This window comes from Gloeophyllum trabeum, assembly GCF_000344685.1.
Source record: "Gloeophyllum trabeum ATCC 11539 unplaced genomic scaffold GLOTRscaffold_00001, whole genome shotgun sequence".
Lineage (NCBI taxonomy): Eukaryota > Fungi > Basidiomycota > Agaricomycetes > Gloeophyllales > Gloeophyllaceae > Gloeophyllum > Gloeophyllum trabeum.
Genome location: NW_006920410.1, coordinates 2,518,246 through 2,536,314, shown reverse-complemented (window position 1 = coordinate 2,536,314; position 18,069 = coordinate 2,518,246). Strand labels below are relative to the sequence as shown.

At 51.1% G+C, this 18,069-nt stretch overlaps 5 protein-coding genes across 5 annotated transcripts; 1 reads left to right on the top strand and 4 right to left on the bottom strand.

Annotated features, from left to right (window-relative positions):
* The first annotated feature begins 1,106 nt into the window (after nt 1–1,106).
* Nucleotides 1,107–2,911, top strand: GLOTRDRAFT_113336 (phosphatidylinositol N-acetylglucosaminyltransferase). Its single transcript, XM_007862935.1, has 7 exons — nt 1,107–1,336; nt 1,384–1,611; nt 1,665–1,851; nt 1,905–2,052; nt 2,103–2,269; nt 2,324–2,447; nt 2,513–2,911. Exons 1-6 carry the CDS (start codon nt 1,240–1,242, stop codon nt 2,367–2,369), a joined length of 873 nt encoding a protein of 290 aa, XP_007861126.1. The 5' UTR covers nt 1,107–1,239; the 3' UTR covers nt 2,370–2,447; nt 2,513–2,911.
* A 206-nt stretch (nt 2,912–3,117) lies between these two features.
* On the bottom strand, nt 3,118–8,793 carry GLOTRDRAFT_68769 (uncharacterized protein). Its single transcript, XM_007862934.1, has 16 exons — nt 8,488–8,793; nt 8,229–8,437; nt 8,102–8,172; nt 7,453–8,051; nt 7,293–7,399; nt 7,102–7,232; nt 6,900–7,054; nt 6,605–6,846; nt 6,324–6,545; nt 6,203–6,263; nt 5,950–6,141; nt 5,752–5,882; nt 5,591–5,665; nt 4,716–4,890; nt 4,154–4,654; nt 3,118–4,108 (listed from the first exon to the last, which is right to left on the bottom strand). Exons 1-16 carry the CDS (start codon nt 8,711–8,713, stop codon nt 3,411–3,413), a joined length of 3,795 nt encoding a protein of 1,264 aa, XP_007861125.1. The 5' UTR covers nt 8,714–8,793; the 3' UTR covers nt 3,118–3,410.
* Nucleotides 8,794–8,934: 141 nt separating this feature from the next.
* GLOTRDRAFT_135422 (DEAD-domain-containing protein) lies at nt 8,935–11,730 on the bottom strand. The gene is made up of 8 exons (XM_007862933.1): nt 11,507–11,730; nt 10,801–11,446; nt 10,215–10,744; nt 9,978–10,159; nt 9,741–9,927; nt 9,573–9,693; nt 9,449–9,522; nt 8,935–9,395 (listed from the first exon to the last, which is right to left on the bottom strand). The coding sequence occupies exons 1-8, from the start codon at nt 11,708–11,710 to the stop codon at nt 9,051–9,053; spliced, it is 2,289 nt and encodes a 762-aa protein (XP_007861124.1). The 5' UTR covers nt 11,711–11,730; the 3' UTR covers nt 8,935–9,050.
* A 336-nt stretch (nt 11,731–12,066) lies between these two features.
* On the bottom strand, nt 12,067–15,329 carry GLOTRDRAFT_68765 (ras GEF). Its single transcript, XM_007862932.1, has 11 exons — nt 15,134–15,329; nt 14,861–15,073; nt 14,603–14,806; nt 14,114–14,546; nt 13,994–14,061; nt 13,788–13,929; nt 13,188–13,737; nt 13,030–13,130; nt 12,672–12,971; nt 12,399–12,621; nt 12,067–12,348 (listed from the first exon to the last, which is right to left on the bottom strand). Exons 2-11 carry the CDS (start codon nt 15,009–15,011, stop codon nt 12,202–12,204), a joined length of 2,319 nt encoding a protein of 772 aa, XP_007861123.1. The 5' UTR covers nt 15,012–15,073; nt 15,134–15,329; the 3' UTR covers nt 12,067–12,201.
* Nucleotides 15,330–16,282: 953 nt separating this feature from the next.
* GLOTRDRAFT_135420 (metal-dependent protein hydrolase) lies at nt 16,283–18,057 on the bottom strand. The gene is made up of 7 exons (XM_007862931.1): nt 17,819–18,057; nt 17,676–17,763; nt 17,449–17,620; nt 17,312–17,399; nt 16,877–17,257; nt 16,581–16,821; nt 16,283–16,523 (listed from the first exon to the last, which is right to left on the bottom strand). The coding sequence occupies exons 1-7, from the start codon at nt 18,044–18,046 to the stop codon at nt 16,468–16,470; spliced, it is 1,254 nt and encodes a 417-aa protein (XP_007861122.1). The 5' UTR covers nt 18,047–18,057; the 3' UTR covers nt 16,283–16,467.
* Nucleotides 18,058–18,069: the final 12 nt, after the last annotated feature.

Sequence of the window (18,069 nt, the reverse complement as noted above, 5' to 3'; positions counted from 1 at the left end):
TCCGCGCGCGTTGTTTGTCCGCGCCAAATATGCCCTTTTCGGGTATCGGCAAATGTGCGGCAAAGACCCATCGAGAGGGAGGGTTAGCTGGGCATACAGCTAGGGCAAGACTATAATGATTTACAGCCCTTAGTGTAGTTGTAGAATATACATTTCTATCATTCTCTGAAGCCTTTCGAGCCCTCTCGGGGCATCTGCGAGTCCCTGCCCAACAAATGGTCCCGCGAGAGGCCTTCCGGACCTACCCGAAAAGGGTATATTTGGCGCGAACAAACAACGCGCGCGGAAATGCGATGTTCAGTTTCTTATGCAAGGCACTGTAAAATGTCATGCACTTACGTGGACCCACCCTGACCCACCTCAGCTCAGCTGAGACGGTGTGCACATGTTTCTGGATCAGACAGAGAATGAGAACGTGGCAAGATATTGATACCCAAGTGTAATTTTGGTACACACAGCCGTCTGAGACCTGCGAATAATTTGCCGCACAAGAATCACAACGCATACGTATAGTAAACATGTCTGCGCCGACACGCAGCTGAATTCAAGGAGAGCTGAGACGCGTCTGGACTATTTTCCAGCAATCGGCGAAACGATAGAGAAGTTTGAGATTTTCCGCACTCAGCAGCCGCTCCACGGCTTACTTATTGGAGTAGGGTATCACCAATTTTGCTCCGCTAATAGAGCGTATTTGCAAGGCCCAAAAGTTTGCGGAGAGAGGCGCTCCACTTTTCTGAAGGACTCACGGATCAGCGCGGCACGCTCTCTCAGCGAAGTACGGCTGATTTTCGGTTTCCTCTAAATCGTGTCTAACTACCGCAAAAGTTGTACAAGGCGTATCGTAGGTATCCGTAGATGTTTGTTGAACAAGAATGAAGCTGAGTGAGCCAGAAATATGAGTTTTATAGATGACTTCGCGGCACGGGGTGGAGCAAGGGCTACCGATTTAGGTAGGCAACCCTCGGCTAAATCCTCTGGATCAGCAGCTCCAAATTTTGGATCAAAGGTCGTACTTTGGGCCTTGCAAATACGCTCTAATGCTGTGTCCTGATCAAAACAAGAGTGGTGAGTCGTGGTGCACTGTGGACCCGAGTGGGTTATAATTACCTTTCCGGGCTCGGCTGCCTGCGCGAAAAATTCTGAAAGTTCTCTATCGTTTCGCCGATTGCTGTCATCCTGTTGCGCACCCCACTCCTCCCAAATTCTAGCACTGCCAACAGCTCTGCACAGTGCACATGGATGCCTGACACGCAGTGGGAAAAGGTCTTATGGAAAAGTCAGCCTTTTCCTGACAACTACGTCCCGGACTCGTTCTTATCATCCTTGAGACGGAACGGTGAGCTGAATAGAATATAACTACTCGTCGTTCTGAACATTGCCCAGCCAACTTCAGGCCCTATTCGTATTGGTCATTAGTCTTAGCCTCATGCGCAATCGTCCAACAGCTCGCTGTCATATTCATCTTTCTGGCGATATTCGTGAATCTCAAGGAGCGTACACTCGATCCGAGGATTCTGGTTTGGCTTTCTATAGGAGCATTCATGCTAGGTGTGACGATATGGGAGAGGTTGGATTACCACAAGTTTGATTCTCTCAGTCGACGAAATGGTTGTAAGCTGTCTCCGACTCAGTCACTTGTATTCTAGTCTCATGTCTGCCGCGAGGTGCCAAAATTGCGAAGTCTTCAATACTGGTGTTCCTTGCTCTATTGGCACTGTCACCCGTTCTAAAAACTCTCACAGCGGCAACGTCGTCGGACTCCATTTGGGCTCTATCGTCATGTTTGTTCGTTCTCAACGTTGTGCTCGCCGACTACAGCCCGGCAGCGCCGCTTGGAATGGTGCGTGAAAGGTAAGCTCAGCCACACTCTCAAATCTGTGTCCTTTCATATCCCGATATCACAGATTAACGTCCGTGCTGTCTATGAATGCGGCTATCTCTTCATCAGTTGTCCTGGCTTCGCGGTTGTCCGACGATGCATCTGTGTTTGCACTCATGGTGTTCTCAGTCCAAGTATTCGCCCTGTTCCCCATTCTACGTCATAGGTTGCAGGTATGGATTCACGTTCTCTGGAGTATCCCCATTTATCTGAAGGTGTTTAGGCAACTCCTGCGGCAGTCCGAGTTGTAATAACCGCGCTCTTGGCAGGTTCAACCATCTTGCTCGCCTTGCCGTTATCCATTGTAGTCGCGGTCATACTATGTGCTACATTTATGTTTGTGACATTCATTGGACCCTGCGTCCTGTTCTGGTCCCAGAAATACAAGAAGTGGGTGTCGTCAATATCCGTTTCATACACGTCACTGACACGTGGAAATTACAGCGAAATCAGAGGCCCTTGGGATGTCGCTGTCCCCAAGGTTAATTAAAGTTCCAAGCCAATTGTATGAGGAACTGCCTTCGGGAAGCATTCAGTATGGCGATGGGCCCTCTGTCACCCTGGGCTGGTATGTGTTTCGTAGCCCTTGTTCTTCCTCAGCCTGCTGAGCCCGTGCGTCTTTCGTACTGGAAGACGGTACGCACTGCGGGAGGCCGCGTTTGATTCGGTTGGCAGCACACACTATCTCAATTTCTAGGCCCGATTCTCATTCCGATGAGGGAACGTATAAAGGGAACAGACAGGATGCAACCAATCGGGGGAGATAGATGCTTCTTCGCTGTAGCCGGTCCCGATTTCGGGACATCTCGACCTCTGCAATAACCAGGCTTCATCCTGCTTCATAGTAGCAACAGACATCTACAATCATTCACACGGTTATTTCAGGCTCCCCGCTGTTGCGATATCACTTTCGCGGCAACGCTGAGTGCACGGGTGTTCAATCGTGTTGATGCCAGCATGGTCTCGTGCAAGCCACGGCTTTTCTGCGATATCTAATCAGTCGTATAATAATATAGTTCAGCCGAGGGCGTGTTCTTCGATGTAGCCACAAAATGAAACGTGGCCTGTGATGAATCAAATACAGAGAAGCCTTGTGAGCTGCGGTAAATCCGTTGCCACAAAGCGTATGGCACCCAGCGGTATGACCCTGAGGGACCCGGGTGCGGGGTTCTTACGGAGCTGTGCTAAGATACTCCGTCGGACGGCCTCCCAATTGCAAGGCTCCCTAGCTTAGACGTCCAGCAGTAAAATATGTTCTGTACATGACCGGTGACCGTCTTTCTACTACTCCGTCGACGCCCCTCGTGGGCGTGCACAGGTACAATGAGGTACAACAAAGCGAGGATAGTATGTTACAAGTAGTATTAATACATCGACTATAAACACAGCAGCAAGACGCAGCAGAAAAAAAGATTCCATAGCGGGTACACGAAACCAAGTCCCCTTGCAAAATAAATGAGGAATCAGAGCATGAAATATACATACGACTACTCTAGGGCGTGCAGAGTCTGCGTGTCAACAAATGTGTTCATTAGGCGTCCTCATCGTCACTATGTAGCCGTGGGCGTTTGGAACCCGTACCAAGGCCCATACCAATTCCGCGAGCTTCCAAGACCATGGCAACCTTTGAAGCAGTCTCCGTAGTCTTCTTTGACCGAGTCCTGGTCCTTCGGAGCGCACCGAACGCCTGGGCCTTGATAACTGCCAGAGTGCCGGATATGGGAGGAGTGCCCGGTGAGGGAGAGCGTGATGCCCTAGAGAGCGTACCGCTACGGCGAGCACGGAGAGTTTGGTAAGGATCTGCGTCTCCATCACTGCTGCCTCGCTCGCGATAAGCGTCATGGTGATGATGATTTGGTAGCTGCGGTGTCGGAGCAACTAGAGGGCGTTCGGGCCCAGAGTTTGCACGACGGGCACCCAGTCTGTACCGAACACTATTGTTGCTTGAGAGAGATATGTCGGCCGTGCCACCGTGTAAAGTGACTTCCGGCCCATGGCCAATTGTCTGTCTCCTATAATCATACTCTCCTCGCTCCTGAGCGACGACATCGTTGGAAAGGTTGTACTGGAAAGAAGAGAGAGGAGGGGTCGTTGCGGTAGGGGAATGGGTTGGACTAGCCGAGAAAACGTATGGCGCGGCATCTAGAGCGCTGAGAGGAACTTTTTGGTCTTCAACACCCGGGAAACGGGATGAATAGGATATGCCCGAGGAAGTGAGAGTGGGCGACTCTGCAAACGCCGGAGAATGCGAAGAACTACCGCTCTCTTGCGGACCCGAGTCACCTCCTGACGAAGAAGCTTGAGACACGGCCTGAGGCCAGGAGCCATTCCGTGTCACTCCGTAGTACGAACCATACTTCGACGTCCGGCATCCGTTTGAGGCGTTGTCACCGTCCGTCCCAGGGTACATGAGTCCGGAGGATTGTTCACCGTACCCCTGGTAAGAACCGCCAGACATGGACGGATCCTCGTTGGAGTAATGTACATGTTCTTCGCCATACTGAGACATATGCGTTGTCGGGTTTATGTGCGGACCAGCAGTATTTGACGAGGGGAAAGGCACAGGAAACCCAGAGGAGAGAGGTGGCAGCTCCTCTGGGAGCGAGTCAGGACCCTGCCCCGCTCGCTTGCTCTGCCACAGAGCCCTCCAAAATTTATCGCGCTCCCGTACTTCATGGCGGAGGCGGGAGTTTTCATGCCTAAGCTCACTGACTTCCGCTCGGGCCTCCCGGCATGAGTCTTGAAGTTGGAGGACTACCGACTCTAGGCTAGTGACTAGGATTACGTGTATCTGCCATGAGCATTGAGTGACTCCACTTCACAAGGCATCACGAACCTGTTTCCTCAAGTGTAGCTATGTAGTTGGCGCGTCGAGCTCTGAATGCTGCCTGTGCATCGGCATTTTTCTTCTTTCTGAGCGCGACGTCCGACAAGCGTGGACCTGTGTCACCGTCCTCCAGTGAGGTCTTCAGTTGAGAGGAACTAGGCGGAGAGCTGGTAGACTTGGGCATCTGTAGGGTGGAAGCGCGGACAAGCGGCCAGAAAAAAGACCTAAAATTGCCTGTAAAAAGGAATTCGAATCAAGGGCACGAGGAAAGGGTCCGCGCCGTTCGAATCTTTAGCCGAACCTATCGCAGCGGGTGGGTCTAAAGCGACGAACAAGAGGATTTCGTGGTGCAGGACAGGGGAGGTCGTGTCAACGGTGGTTTCTGATCCTCAGCATTTTGGCTTTAGGGATGCAGAAAATATATTCCTTGACGAGAAGCCTGAGCAGCAAGTCGCCATGTTCCGTAATTGCATGTTCTCAATCCTTTCCTGCCGCAGAGAACCTTCGATCAGGGCCGACCTCCGGTTCGCAGGCCACACGGCCCCAATATACTGGGGAGCGCGATTCAAGGGCTGGGTCACAAATATACTCTAAATAGCCATGTGCTTCGGATTTCCTGATCATTTTCTCACTGGCATCACCCCCGAGCACCTTCATACCCAAATATGTCTTGGTCCATGTTCCTTCACCGTGCATCACTTCTTCGCAAATCATGAACGCCGTCTCAACATGCGCCAATCGCCGAGCGATTATTCCTCCGTCTCAGCCTCAATGGGCTCCGCCTCATCCGTCTCCTCGGGCTCTCCTTCCATATCCATCACTTCTACATTCAGCCCTGAATGGTCCAGGACGCAGGCCGTCCTGCGGCCAGCCCTACCGTTCACTGCAAGGGATATCTTTCCTTGTTTGCACCCCGCCAGTGCACGGCATCGCTTGATCGGCATGGGCACTGAACGGAGCTAATCAGCGCGCGAGGCACCAGCATCGAAAGACTCGTCAGCGAGGCATCTCGATTGAATGATCGTCCGAAAACAGAATACCGCACCTGTTTGTCTCTCCACTGCTGCAGGGCATCTACCATCAGATCTTCCCGGAGTGGGGCATTTACGTATCCATCGGGCTTTAGGTCTTGATAATCTACCCCGCTGTAGTTTACCAACGAGATAACAGCCGTATCTGCAACATCATATACTCAGTATTAGTAGCAAATCGTCAAATATCACAGTTGTTGTTCGAAACTCGCCCAAAGAACCGTGGCGATATACCACTACAAGATCTTCTTCGTCAAAAAACTCGAAGTCCAACACGGTTCCCCGCATCGCCCCTTCATCTTGGCTTTGACCTTCTCCCGGAACTAAGCACTCCAACATAGCAACCTCGACGTGGAGAGCTGTCTCTGAGACATCGTGCTTGTAGTGTGTTCGGGCTAGAAACACTGCCCCCCCACGAGTACCACCGGTTAGTATAAGGAAAGGGCATTCCGGCAAGACACTTACAGAAGCTCGTGTCGGCGATAGGAGGGGTTTGCATGGCCACGTAGTGAAGAAAGCCGCCCCCCTTTCCGGAACAATAAGGATTCAATATTCGAACTTCTTGACGCATCAGCACGACTCTTACCTTTTCCCTGCGCCGAATTGTACGCTCCCGCATGTGCACCACTTTAGGGAGTGTCGTTCGCACATCCTCTCTACTCGATGAATTTAGGCTATGTGAAATGGTTGCAGACTGGCCTGTTGCATACGCAGCACGCCAGAACAGCCGCTGACAGCGTACCGACAGATCCTCCACTAAAGAATCAAGATTCCTATCTAGGTGTGAGAGATCTTTATATTTCATGCCCTACCGTAACCTGGTTAGCAGGACAGTTCATACCGAGCGGCACGGTGGCAAATAGCTACCTGCTTCCAAGCCACCTGGCCGGGATCATCTATCACTCGCCGGGCTCTCTCCATAACCTCTTCCAGGTCATGGCTTCCAGGCGCAATGCCTAAGTCTTGGGAAGAAAATTGCGGCACGGGCCCCATAAACCACTTGTCGATAGGACTCACAACGAGGCCTGACATTAGGTAGTTGTTCACCTCGAGGAAATCATGCCGAGGTGGTGGGGCTGAATCGCCGCTCTGATTGATATGGTTGTTTTCTGTGAATGAATCAACATGGCGGTGCGACACGCAATAGACAAACAGCCCCAACCATGTCTGATCCACGCAATAAACTCTTTAAAGCGGCGGACTTCTCTTCGGGCCGTGGCAGTCAACCAAGCGCTACTGATAATTGCCCGAGCGGTCAGGTCGAGGATAGCCTCGACGTCTGACGTCTTGAAACCAAATAATCCGTACTGCTGAGGCCTTTCACTGATTGGGTGGACGCGGATGATGCGTAAAGTTGAGCTCACAGTAGAGACCAGCCATGAACCTCTTCCAATACCAGATGCAGCCGCTGGCATGCAGGAGCGAGCCTTTTTTCAGAGAAGTCGCGTAATTTGGTGAAGGAGTCAACAACGGTAGACTCCCACTTCTGCATACCCTACGAAGAGAAGTGACGTCAGAGATGTGGAAAGACTTCCTATCATATGGCACCACGCACTCTGTCGCTCATTTGTTCATTACTACCCAGAAAGTCGGCCAAGGCCTCTGAAGGCCTGCCTGTAGCAAGGAGGGCTGTGAGATCCAGTATAGCATTAGGCTCGTCTTCTAAACAGCGCAACAGTGAGCGCACATATGGAAATTTTTGGAAAACTCCTTACGGCCAAATTGTTCCTTCTGTCTGCTCTCGAGGGCTCTTATCCACTTTGGGCCTAATTCTCGGGCTCCGGCATGAGCATCTGAGCCAAACCAGGATTCCCGCATCTCCTTCACAGCACACTTGGCATACCAGACCAACTCTCGTGCTGCAGAAGATGCACTGGCAATGTCACGAGGATGACGAGTTTCTAGCAAAGGCAAATCGACCACCGTCGGCCGGAGGCGGGTTATTGGGCCAACATCTCGACGACGAGTCTCAAGATGAGCAAAGAATGTAGACCTTTGATGACCTTGCTCTAGTGACACGACAGAAAAGTCCCCGCCCATTGATACATGACCCAGAGGATAGGCTGCATCCAGATAATAGTGAATATGTCCTACGTCGTTCGCGACAGCAAGGATGCTGTCAATGTTAGCGTGGTCAACTTCGTCTAATTCTTCCCCGGGTCTGGACGATTGAGGACCAGCTTTTGCAGCGGACTGGATAGAAGCTAGTGAAAGGCTGGATGGTAACGTCGGCCAGGATGAAATGGTTTCGGGAAGTGTGGATTTCAGCTCGGTACGAGCGGGCCCGGTTTGAAACAGAAACGGGTTTGCTGTACTACGTGGCTTCGGTTTCAGCATCAGCAGATTCACTATCTTACTACTTACCGCAAGGCGCCATCATCCTGAGGAGGATCAAGGAGTGGAAACATCTTTAACACTGATTGGGACGATCCTGTCTTAGATTGAGTCAATAGCGTGCGCGGGTCATTCCAGTGCACACTGTCATGCATACAATAACGCCGTCTCTCTTGAATATATCTGGTATGGGTCCTTTTGTCTCGACCACCGGTTCTTTCCCGAACCACCAAATCCTCAGTAGCTGGAAAGAGTACGGAGCTAGCAGACCAGAGATATGTACTGGGAAGGATCGCTCGAGGTGACCATCATGGATCGAGTGAATGGTAATTCGTGGAGGATTATGGGCAAGGGCAATCGTCTGACCTAATTTCTAAAGGTTAAGAACGACCATATTATGTGCCGGGGAATCATACCGTCAGGCGCCCATGCGATATCCATAACTTGGTCGACCCTGTGTCCCATATCCACTTCGAGTTCCCATCTTTTTGCACCCTGAATCTTCCACAAGCTAATGATATCCTTATTGACATGCCTTGAAATCAGCAGCACGAGGTCTTTGTCAGGACAGCAGGAGGATGAAAGGATGCGGGACGGGGAGGATAGCCGTAAGATGGTCACAGGTGAGATACTTGCATCCATGTCGAATGCAAATAAGAATAGATTTGCTGGGGATCCAGAAAGTTCAGTGGCCGAGAAAGCAGGGATTTGCACGAGTAGAGTTGGCCTATGAATGAGCCACGTTCAAGATGCCACAACTTTATTCAAATTATTGTCGCCGCGCGTCCGTCACGTCACGGGCCCCGTACACAGCTGACACTGACACGGATCACAGGCCGGGCTTCTTAAGTAGCACGCTAGAAGGCCCGAAATGGCACTTTCGATAATATGACGGGAACAAGGAGGTAATGGTCGTATCAACATGACAATTCTTACCAGTCAGGAGGCCAATGTCCTGCAAGACGTTACTATAGCATTCCTATCTTGCTTTCCGCTTGCCCCCCTTCTTGGCTTTACCGCCAACTTGCACTCCCTTCTTCGCACGTACTCCTTCCCGTCTCGCCGATTGCCCCATCTCCGTACCAAAGGCGCTCTCACGTTTAGACAAAGAGGTCTTAGTCTTCGTCCTCTTTTTGTCCTTTGTCTTCTTAGCTCTAGACGGCCGGCGCTCAGGTTCACCTATCTTGGCCGGACGGGAGGACTTCTTGACCGCTCTGATAGCTGCGTCAATGGTTTTGCTATCACCGGCCTCTTTGTCCTCCTCCACGGCCATCTTATGTCTCTTAGCTCTCCGTGACAAGCCAGCGAATTTATCTCTCTTAGGCTGAGAGAGCCCGTGTCAGCGAGTATGCATCTACGGCAAATAACTGCGCCCACCTTTGTGCTATCGGACACATTTTTCACTCTTGCCGCACTCGAGGGACCTGCTTCGTGCAGCTTCTTGCTCAATTCTGCACATAAAGGTCAGGAAAAGACGACTCCAATCAAGCCTGATACATACCTGCCGATTTGGCCTTCTCTTTCTCAGACTGGAACCACGTTCTAGCCGGCCTAGAATAGATCTCTTCTTCATGCTCGATCATATTTTGACCCTTCTTCAACTCCATCTCCGCTCGGCGTAGCTGGCAAATGGTGAGAAACACTCTGGTGAACAACGGGTACAAGGTACCTCTTTTTCTTCTTTCTCCTCCTTGAGTATCTCGGCTACCTCATCCTTCAATTCTTCGAGCTCTTCCGCCCATTTTGTAACATCTTCAGCATCCAGTATCCGGTGTCGGACTTGGTCTGCTCCCGAACTATGCTTCATTACGGCTTTGAGCATTTTACGATCGCCTTCGCCCACCAAGCTCACAGATCTGAGCGGGTATAAATACGCAATACCCAGACGTCTCAGCAGCAAACATACCGTCCTCTTTTACCCGCCCTGGCAGTACGTCCGACACGGTGTAGATATTGGGCCAGGTCATTCGGCATATCATAGTTGACAACCGTGTTGACACCCTTGATGTCGAGACCACGCGAAGCCAGATCGGTGGCCATAAGATAGTCTACCTGGCCTTCACGGAACGCACGCAGTGCTTTAAGGCGCTGTGAAGAGATCGTGTCAGCAGGGTGTCCTTGCTACTCTCGATGACATACATACTTGTTCTTGGGTGAGGTCTCCGTGAAGCTCCTCGGCTGACATCCCTAAAAGCCCAAAGACAATTCGCATCTGATGGGCAAGCTTTTTGCTCCGAAAGAATACAATGACACCACTCTTGAATATCTTCTTGCAGCTGGTGACAAGAATAGCGGCCCGTTCGTCTTCCTTGCTGGCACGAACTCGAATGAATTCCTGTATGAGACCTTTTGCCGTCATTCGTTTCGGGTCCACGAACAGGCGAACAGGCTTGTTTAAGGACATTTTCACTAGTTCGTCTACGGAGTCCGTCATCGTCGCGGAGAATAACATAGTCTGCCTGGACGGTGGACAAGACTTGATAATTTCCGTTAACTCGTCGTGGAAACCCTCGGAGAGCATTCGGTCAGCTTCATCAAGCACCAGGATATCCAAGGCGTCCAACGTGAAAGATGGGGAATTTCGGATGTGATCAATGAGACGGCCAGGAGTAGCAATCACTACATCTGGCCTGTTTCGCAAGACTAATTCCTGAGCTTTGAGCGACAAACCACCTAACACAACAGATAAACTTCAGTGTCACAGAACTCTCCTGCTACTACGTACTGACCGACAACAAGACAGAACTGAACGTCTGTATGGGCAGCAAGTTTCGTCCCGACTTCGAAACACTGCGCCGCTAATTCCCGTGTGGGTACAAGGATGAGACATCGTGTTGCTGCGGCCTTTTTCCCGCGTTCTCGGTACAACAAACGTTCTAGCATGGGTATAATGAACGCAGCCGTTTTCCCCGAGCCGGTCACAGCGTTGCCAACAACATCCTTTCCTAACAAGCCCACGGGGATTGTAGCAGCCTGAATTGGAGTCGGAGTACTGAAGCCCATGTTAGTAAGAGCTTTTAGGATAGGTCTCGATAGGTTCATCGTAAGAAACGAAGAATGCGTTTCTGATGGTTCTGCCTCCGAGAAGAAGGCGGCCTTCCTATCCTTCTCAGCTTGCGTCTCTTCATCAAGACTGTCCGCGGATGACTCTCCATCCGAAGACCCTTCGGCCTCTTCGTCTTCGTGCTCGTCACTATGCTCATTATCTTCGTCAACATCTTCCTCGTCGGATGTAGCCAGGGGATCCTCTTCGCTATCAGAACGGGATGAAGCATCATTCGCATGTTCGCTGCCAGAATCATCGTCGCTCCGCTTGCGTTTCTTTGACAGGTTTTTTCTTCGCCGAGAGATTAAATGGTCGATAGACACGGGCTCCTTAACAGTGTTTCAAGTCTGTCAGCCAGGATCACGTTTCATGCGCATACCTTGACGCACCACTTTAGAACCGCTAGCCCCCAGTGAATGCTCTCCATCCCCAGGTAGCACTACATCATATACATCATCAGCAATATCGAAGGAGAATTCGGGGTTGAGCTGAGCGATCTCCGGGTCGGCATTTGGGGGTGAGTCCGTACTCCTTCCAGGACGGATGTCTCCTTCATCGTCAGAATCGAGGGTCATAACGAAATCGCCGGCCATGGTTAGCCTTGTAATACCCGTCACGAGCAGAAGGACAAAGGAGTTGTGGTGTACGGTGGTTAACCGCGCCTTGAGGATGGCCCGTGTATTCCCCCGCCACAGTCGCTACATTTTCTTAGTTTTTTACGTAAGTTAAGCTTCTCGGCCGATCACCTCTTAGTATGATCGAGATTCGCGGCAAGCTTCGGACAAGCGGAGAGGCGGAGAGTTGACAGTCGACTGCGTATACTCCTGTAGCAGATCCGGACACTATTCTCAAGAGACCGCAGGTGACCGCTATATTTCCGCACATATATCGGCACAGCGATGTCTTCGACTTATCTGATGTTTTCAGAGTGTAAGTATAATATAAAAGTCGAGGCATTAGAGCGAATATCATACGAAGTCATGTAGCACAGTGCGGGGGATAAGAAACACAATGTGAAGGGACATTAAGAACCGAAATCCAACACTGGTACGGTGTACATATAGTTGAGTCCGATTATAATCAATTACCAGAAAAAGATCTTCTTTATGAGCGTCGGATCCTTCGTCGACTGCGCATAATCACGGGACGTGGGCTTGGCTGCAGGAGCACCGTAGTTATCGTCTTGCCCGCCCCCCACGTCGGACACCGAGGCTAAACGTGCTTGCTGCATCTGAGGCGATCATTGATAAGCAAGGCAAATAGTTGAACAGGAGTGCATACCTCCTCGCCCATGATACAGTCCCTTAGTATCAAATCTGCGACGTTTGGTCGCTCAGGGAAGTCATAGTCGGTAGAGTTCCGACATTGGTCCTGACACTGAGTGATTGTGGAGATGAATTTACCCATGAGATTATATTTCCCCCAGTGTATTTTGGTGCCATCGTCCGGCTTGAAGTCAGGATTGCCTTCCTGCGTTCGGATCAGATCCGATATATGAACTTCCCTGACGTGATCTCAGGAGAGTCATGATATTAAGGGCACGCTTACACTTACAGAGCAGGTATGCAGGGACCTTTAGTGTTCCGGAGTGCCATACGATATGCGCGATGCGAACGGATGGATTGCAGCAAAACATCGTAGGACTGAAGTAGCTTGTGATTCTGCGCCGACTTTTCTTTGAACAGGCACATTGTCTCATCCCCCGGAAAGGTCGAGTTGTTGATGCCGGCGACAAATGCACGCAGCGCTGAATAGTTATTCATTCTGCGGAGATGAGAGGCCACGTCCACAAACTTGTCTATTTGCTTTGCGCGAGCTTTCGGCTTATCGTGACATAAAATAAGGGAGACAACCCTAGCGGAAGGTCAAGTCAGTACGGTGCAGACACTGAGTTCAAGCGATGTCACCTCACCAGTCGGCAAGATGGCTAGACACTTGGCTGAAACGGGCGATAGGATCGATGTCCGGTTCCTTGCGACCGGGGACGAGGACATGCTGAAGCCAGTGTCGAGGCTGGATAGTAGGACAATGCCTTCAGCCACAACGAATGAATTTGAAGTCGAAGCCTACCTTAATAGCGAGAAAGAGTCTCGCTTCCATCCTCGTGATCTCCTGAGCAATTTGCGCAGACTCGAGATTATTGACTTCGTGCACCATCTTCAGCAGCTCCTTCAAGAGCTGCTTGTGTGACATCTCAGACGGGTCTGTTTCGTTGGAATTGACTGATGGAGAGGATGTTTGTGCCACCAACGCTTTTGCAGTAAGCGGCAAGCTCGGCCTACGCTCACGAGGAGGGGCTTGTCCGCGAAACGAGTCAATACTGGCGGACTCGATTCTGGAGGTGGCACGAATCTCTGTCTCCACTTCATCGTCTCCGTGGTGACTCGAGGACGAGTCATCACTGATTTCGATAAAATCATTTGTCTTCAAAGCCCATGCGGCATCCCGATCCACCAGTGTTGGCAAAGCATCACGAAAAGGGAGGAAGTCAGAACCATAATGTAATAGGTACGTCTTGCCCAGAATGGAATTCAACACAGCGTTGAACGCCCCTTGTGTGCCTTTGACGGCAAAATCCCCAGGATATTCCCTTATCCATCTCTCCAGGAGATGGCATATTCTGATGGCTCTCAATGAATAGAATATTCCGTAAGGCAGGAGACAGCATACCTCATTTGCGCGAATGAGGCAAACATCGGGTCGGCCGATGTTTGGCTGAGTTGGATCATGCGCTTCTGCATAGCTAACAGAATTCCCCGCGGGGTCGCAAACCGACGGTAAGTCAGTAAGAAATGAGTTATGAAAGTAGGATCTACGAAAATGAGAAGATAGGTCGAGATCAGCAAGGTCCATAAAGAAATGCCGGAGCAATATACCATCGCCACTAACGGCAAGGAACAGTAGCTTGTCCAGAAGTTGCTCCAAAGTCGCCCACGGCACCGGCCTTTGCCCCTGGTGTCAATTTAGGATCGTCCGAGGAGCACGAAAATACGCACGCATCCCTCTCCCTGTTATCAGGTAGAGATTCTGCAGATTCTCCGATGTCTGAAGGACCCTCTTGGGCAGGTCCACCCGCACCCGCTGTGGCCATGTTCGCTTGAAATTCCAGAACATCTCTGTTGCTAGAATCCTCCACGTCCTTGTCTCTCGCCCCAATCCCTTTCCTCTCTTCCTCAGCATGCAGGTCACTGGTAGAGCACACCCGGGTATGCGATCGGGGTGATTGGCGAGCCGGGGAGTGTGAGGACAAGGTTGATCGCGGGAGCTTCTGCGGTCCTGCAGTAGACAGTACCATGTGAGGAGCAGCGACGGACCCTGGCGTAGGTGTGGCATTGCTTGAGCGCGGTGGCTCCCAGAAAGTCGGCGTTTCCAGTACATCGGGGGAGGCTGGATTGCGATATGTTCCGCCAAGATCGAACCGTGACATACCTGGATATCATTCAGTGTATGCCACGCAAAGCAGAGCTTGGATTCAAGATGCGTACGCTTATCCTTGAATATAGCACGCAGGAGCCAGTCGAAGCATCGCTGCATTTTCTCCTTCCCCGCTTCGTCAGCAGCACTAACTTCGACGATACCGGTGTCAAAGGAGCTTGCCAATGCGTGCCCCTTACGCGCCGAGACTCGACGTTCCATATCGGATTTACAAGCGACGACAACCATTGGCAGTTTGAGCTCCCTGTATTCTCCTGTGCACTTGGTTATTCAGGTAAACAATGCATTTATATCTAATTTGTTCTTACGTAGCAAGCTCTCGATTGGCTGGAAGGACTGCTCATCCGAACAGTCATAGCAGATAAGTACACCTTGGATATCGGGAGCGCCGCCAGGCCAGATGGGACAGTCGGTATTGGACACGTGATCCAAGCTTCGAGCAGGGACGTCCACCTCCATCACACCCAGTATCCGCGTACGACCACTGTGCGGCCGAGGAATCCTACCTGTTCGGAAAGTGTCTAGAGTGAAGGTTAATTGAAGTGACAAACTTTTGTGATACAGGGCTCAGAGGTACGTACACTCGAAGGCGCCCTTTTCTCCTAACGGCACGGAACACGCTAGGGGGTTCGAGAGGCCATAGGCACACAAGCCAGTCTCTACGAATGTCGACTTGCCACAGTGAGACGTGCCCACAACTGCGATAGAAATATCGGGCCAAGGTGAATGTGAACCCCAACTACTTGCGGCATGCGTTGGTGTTTCACTACTTTCTGAGAGAGGTATCCCTATGCTACCACTGCGTAGCCGGCCGGTCGGACCACCTGCAAAAACTGAAGTGGTGCTCTTCCGTGTTATACTTCGGGAAGTCACATCTTCACCTAGCCCCGACGGAGAATAGTCAATGTCGGTGAAGCCATCATCAGCTGCAAGGGGCGGTAGCCGAGGAGGTAGAACCAGCTCTCCAGGTCGCGCAACGAGTCTTGACTTGGCTCGTACTTTGGAAGCCCTCCTGGAAATTTCGCCCAAATGCGCAGATGCATCTGAGTGGACATCCTCCGAAACGTCTGAGATAGAAACCCCGTCGGCGGCCGTGCTTATACTCGCGCCACGGCGCCGCGACGGCCCTCTGGGAAAGGCAACGCTGTCCTCCCTCCGCGAACCAGCAGGGTCCGTCAGAGCAATGGTCTTTGTCCGGACCCGTATTCCCGATCCACGCGAGGATGAGGTAGAAGGCTCCTGCAGGTCCGCGTTAACTCTGAATCTAGCTTGACGCGCCTGACCGTCCGTGGCCACATCACCCTTGGTGCTCATGAAGGAGTCTACGGAGATAGATTTCCTAAGACTCGATGGCGAACGCGGAGAATCTTTGGAAGGAGCGGAGATATCTGGTACACCACTAGAAATTATATTAGAGGATAATGAAGCAGAGAAGGCATTCTGAGGGAAAGGCGTGTCGGGTCGTGCAGAAGAACGGTGTTCAGAAGGGGAAGATGAAGGCATACTGAGAGAAGATCTACCGCTTCGCCGAAGAATCAGATGAGTTGAACAGCCCGCGGAGGGGGGCGGTGGTGATGATGAGCACCAACATGTATCTGTCCGCAACCTGTCCTCCAATATCCACCGCCTAACCTCGCCGACATTGCGTTACGTAATGGTTCTGACTACCGTATATACAACACAAGCGGGAGTTGCAGTGGCAACGTCCTCACGTTCTTAGGGGAGTTTTGCAAGGCTTCACCAGTCAGATGATATCCATTACATTAAGCTACAAGCAAGGTCCTCTTTTTTTTACTTCCAGAATCAGGAACAAGCTATCTGTATCCATGGATCCATGCTTTCCAGCAATTCGAAGAGACACGGGCGCCTTGAGGGTTACGCTTGCGTAACATATTGCTAATAAGATGCCCTAACATCACAGTTGGAGGGCTCCCTTGGCAAGGGCTAGAGCTCCTTCTTTCGTCTTGTTACCTATGCTCAAGCATGAGAGACCGTGGTGGATCGTCCTCCAGAGCGCACCAGACGCACCTCCAATGAAGCCGCTTGCATGAACAAATATGCCACCATTTATCCCGCTTGCTTTGCTAAGCTCATCATCCCTCAAACCTCTCCAAGTTTCTGGGAGAGGTTTGCGACTTTCGAAACTCTCGGGGGTGATCGGGACTGCTTGAACTCGCCAGTTGCCCCCCGTCTCATCGGGATATACCACATATATGGGCTGCGACTCGGGGGGTATAGCTTGCTCGGCCTCCAGTTCGAACAGATGCTCCTAGATGCGAAGTGTGTTGAGCTATCAGCGGCATAGTGAAATATGTCTCCCGAACCTTCCAGGGAGCAAATTGCGTGAAGAAGAGTATCCTCCCACTGGGTTCCACATTCCATCGCTCGGACAAAGCTTTCAGCACAATGTCACGAGCCGGTAGCCATGCTTTCCCATAATAATCGAGACGACCGAAAAAATCCTCGCCCGTTAGCTGCGATGCTTGCTCAAAGCGAGCCTGCGTGGAAAACGTTGGGAGATCACGCTTAACAGAGAGGGCAGGTGAACCTACATCCACGCTGTCCGAATCCACAGACTCGTTCCAAGCTGGATTTAACCAGCTTACTCTGCTAGAGAGATCGGTACGATTCCGATACCTCGGCTGTATATCTTTGGGGTATTGTGAAATACCATTGTCGATACCATCGATTGCTTCGATGAATTCCTGGCGGTGGGGGACGTGAGCATACATCAAAGACCGCTACTTGAGTTGACAGACCTTATAGAGCTTTAGCCAGAGTGTGTTCACTTTGGAATCATCTGTACTCAACCCCAGTCTGGTTGCAACAATCTCTCTACCGAAGTGCCTGCAGAACGCATCAGTTGGAGCTATCATTCATAATCGAAAAACTCCACTTGTAGACAAGTCCTGCCGATGATAGCTTTGTGGTGAATCCATGCCCGAACACTTCGTCAAACCCTCTTTGGTGATGATCGAATCGTTGCAAGCCTTCATCATAGACGCCGCCGACATCCACCACGATATCGCAAGTGTCCAGGATTTTGGGATCGCGCGATCGCTTTAGACCTTAGTAAAGGGAATAAGTGCACAGTGATGCAAGGCATGAGTATAAACGACTGACCAGCACCATGGTAAGTAGTAGTGTGGCGCAGGAGAAATACGGCTAGTGCCTCATCGCAATGGAAGGTCCCATTATGAGTACCTATGGTCTTTACGCGTCTCTTCTGGGTTTTGAAATCATTCAAGGAGAGATGATTGTCTTACCTTCGTACTAGACTGACCGATGTCCATCTTTTGCCTTTTCAATGGTTGGCTATCCACCGAACTCAAGGACATGGGTGCCTTCAAGTTGGACAACCTGCGTACGAGAGCCAAACGGGCTTGTGGTTTCCCTCCAGACGTAGACGATACTGAAAGGGGGAGATAGGTATACGAAGCGGTTGAGCGATTGCTCAGGACGGTCCGCGAGAACGAAGCAAACCTCAAACTCATACAATCGGCGCGAACCTGTCCGA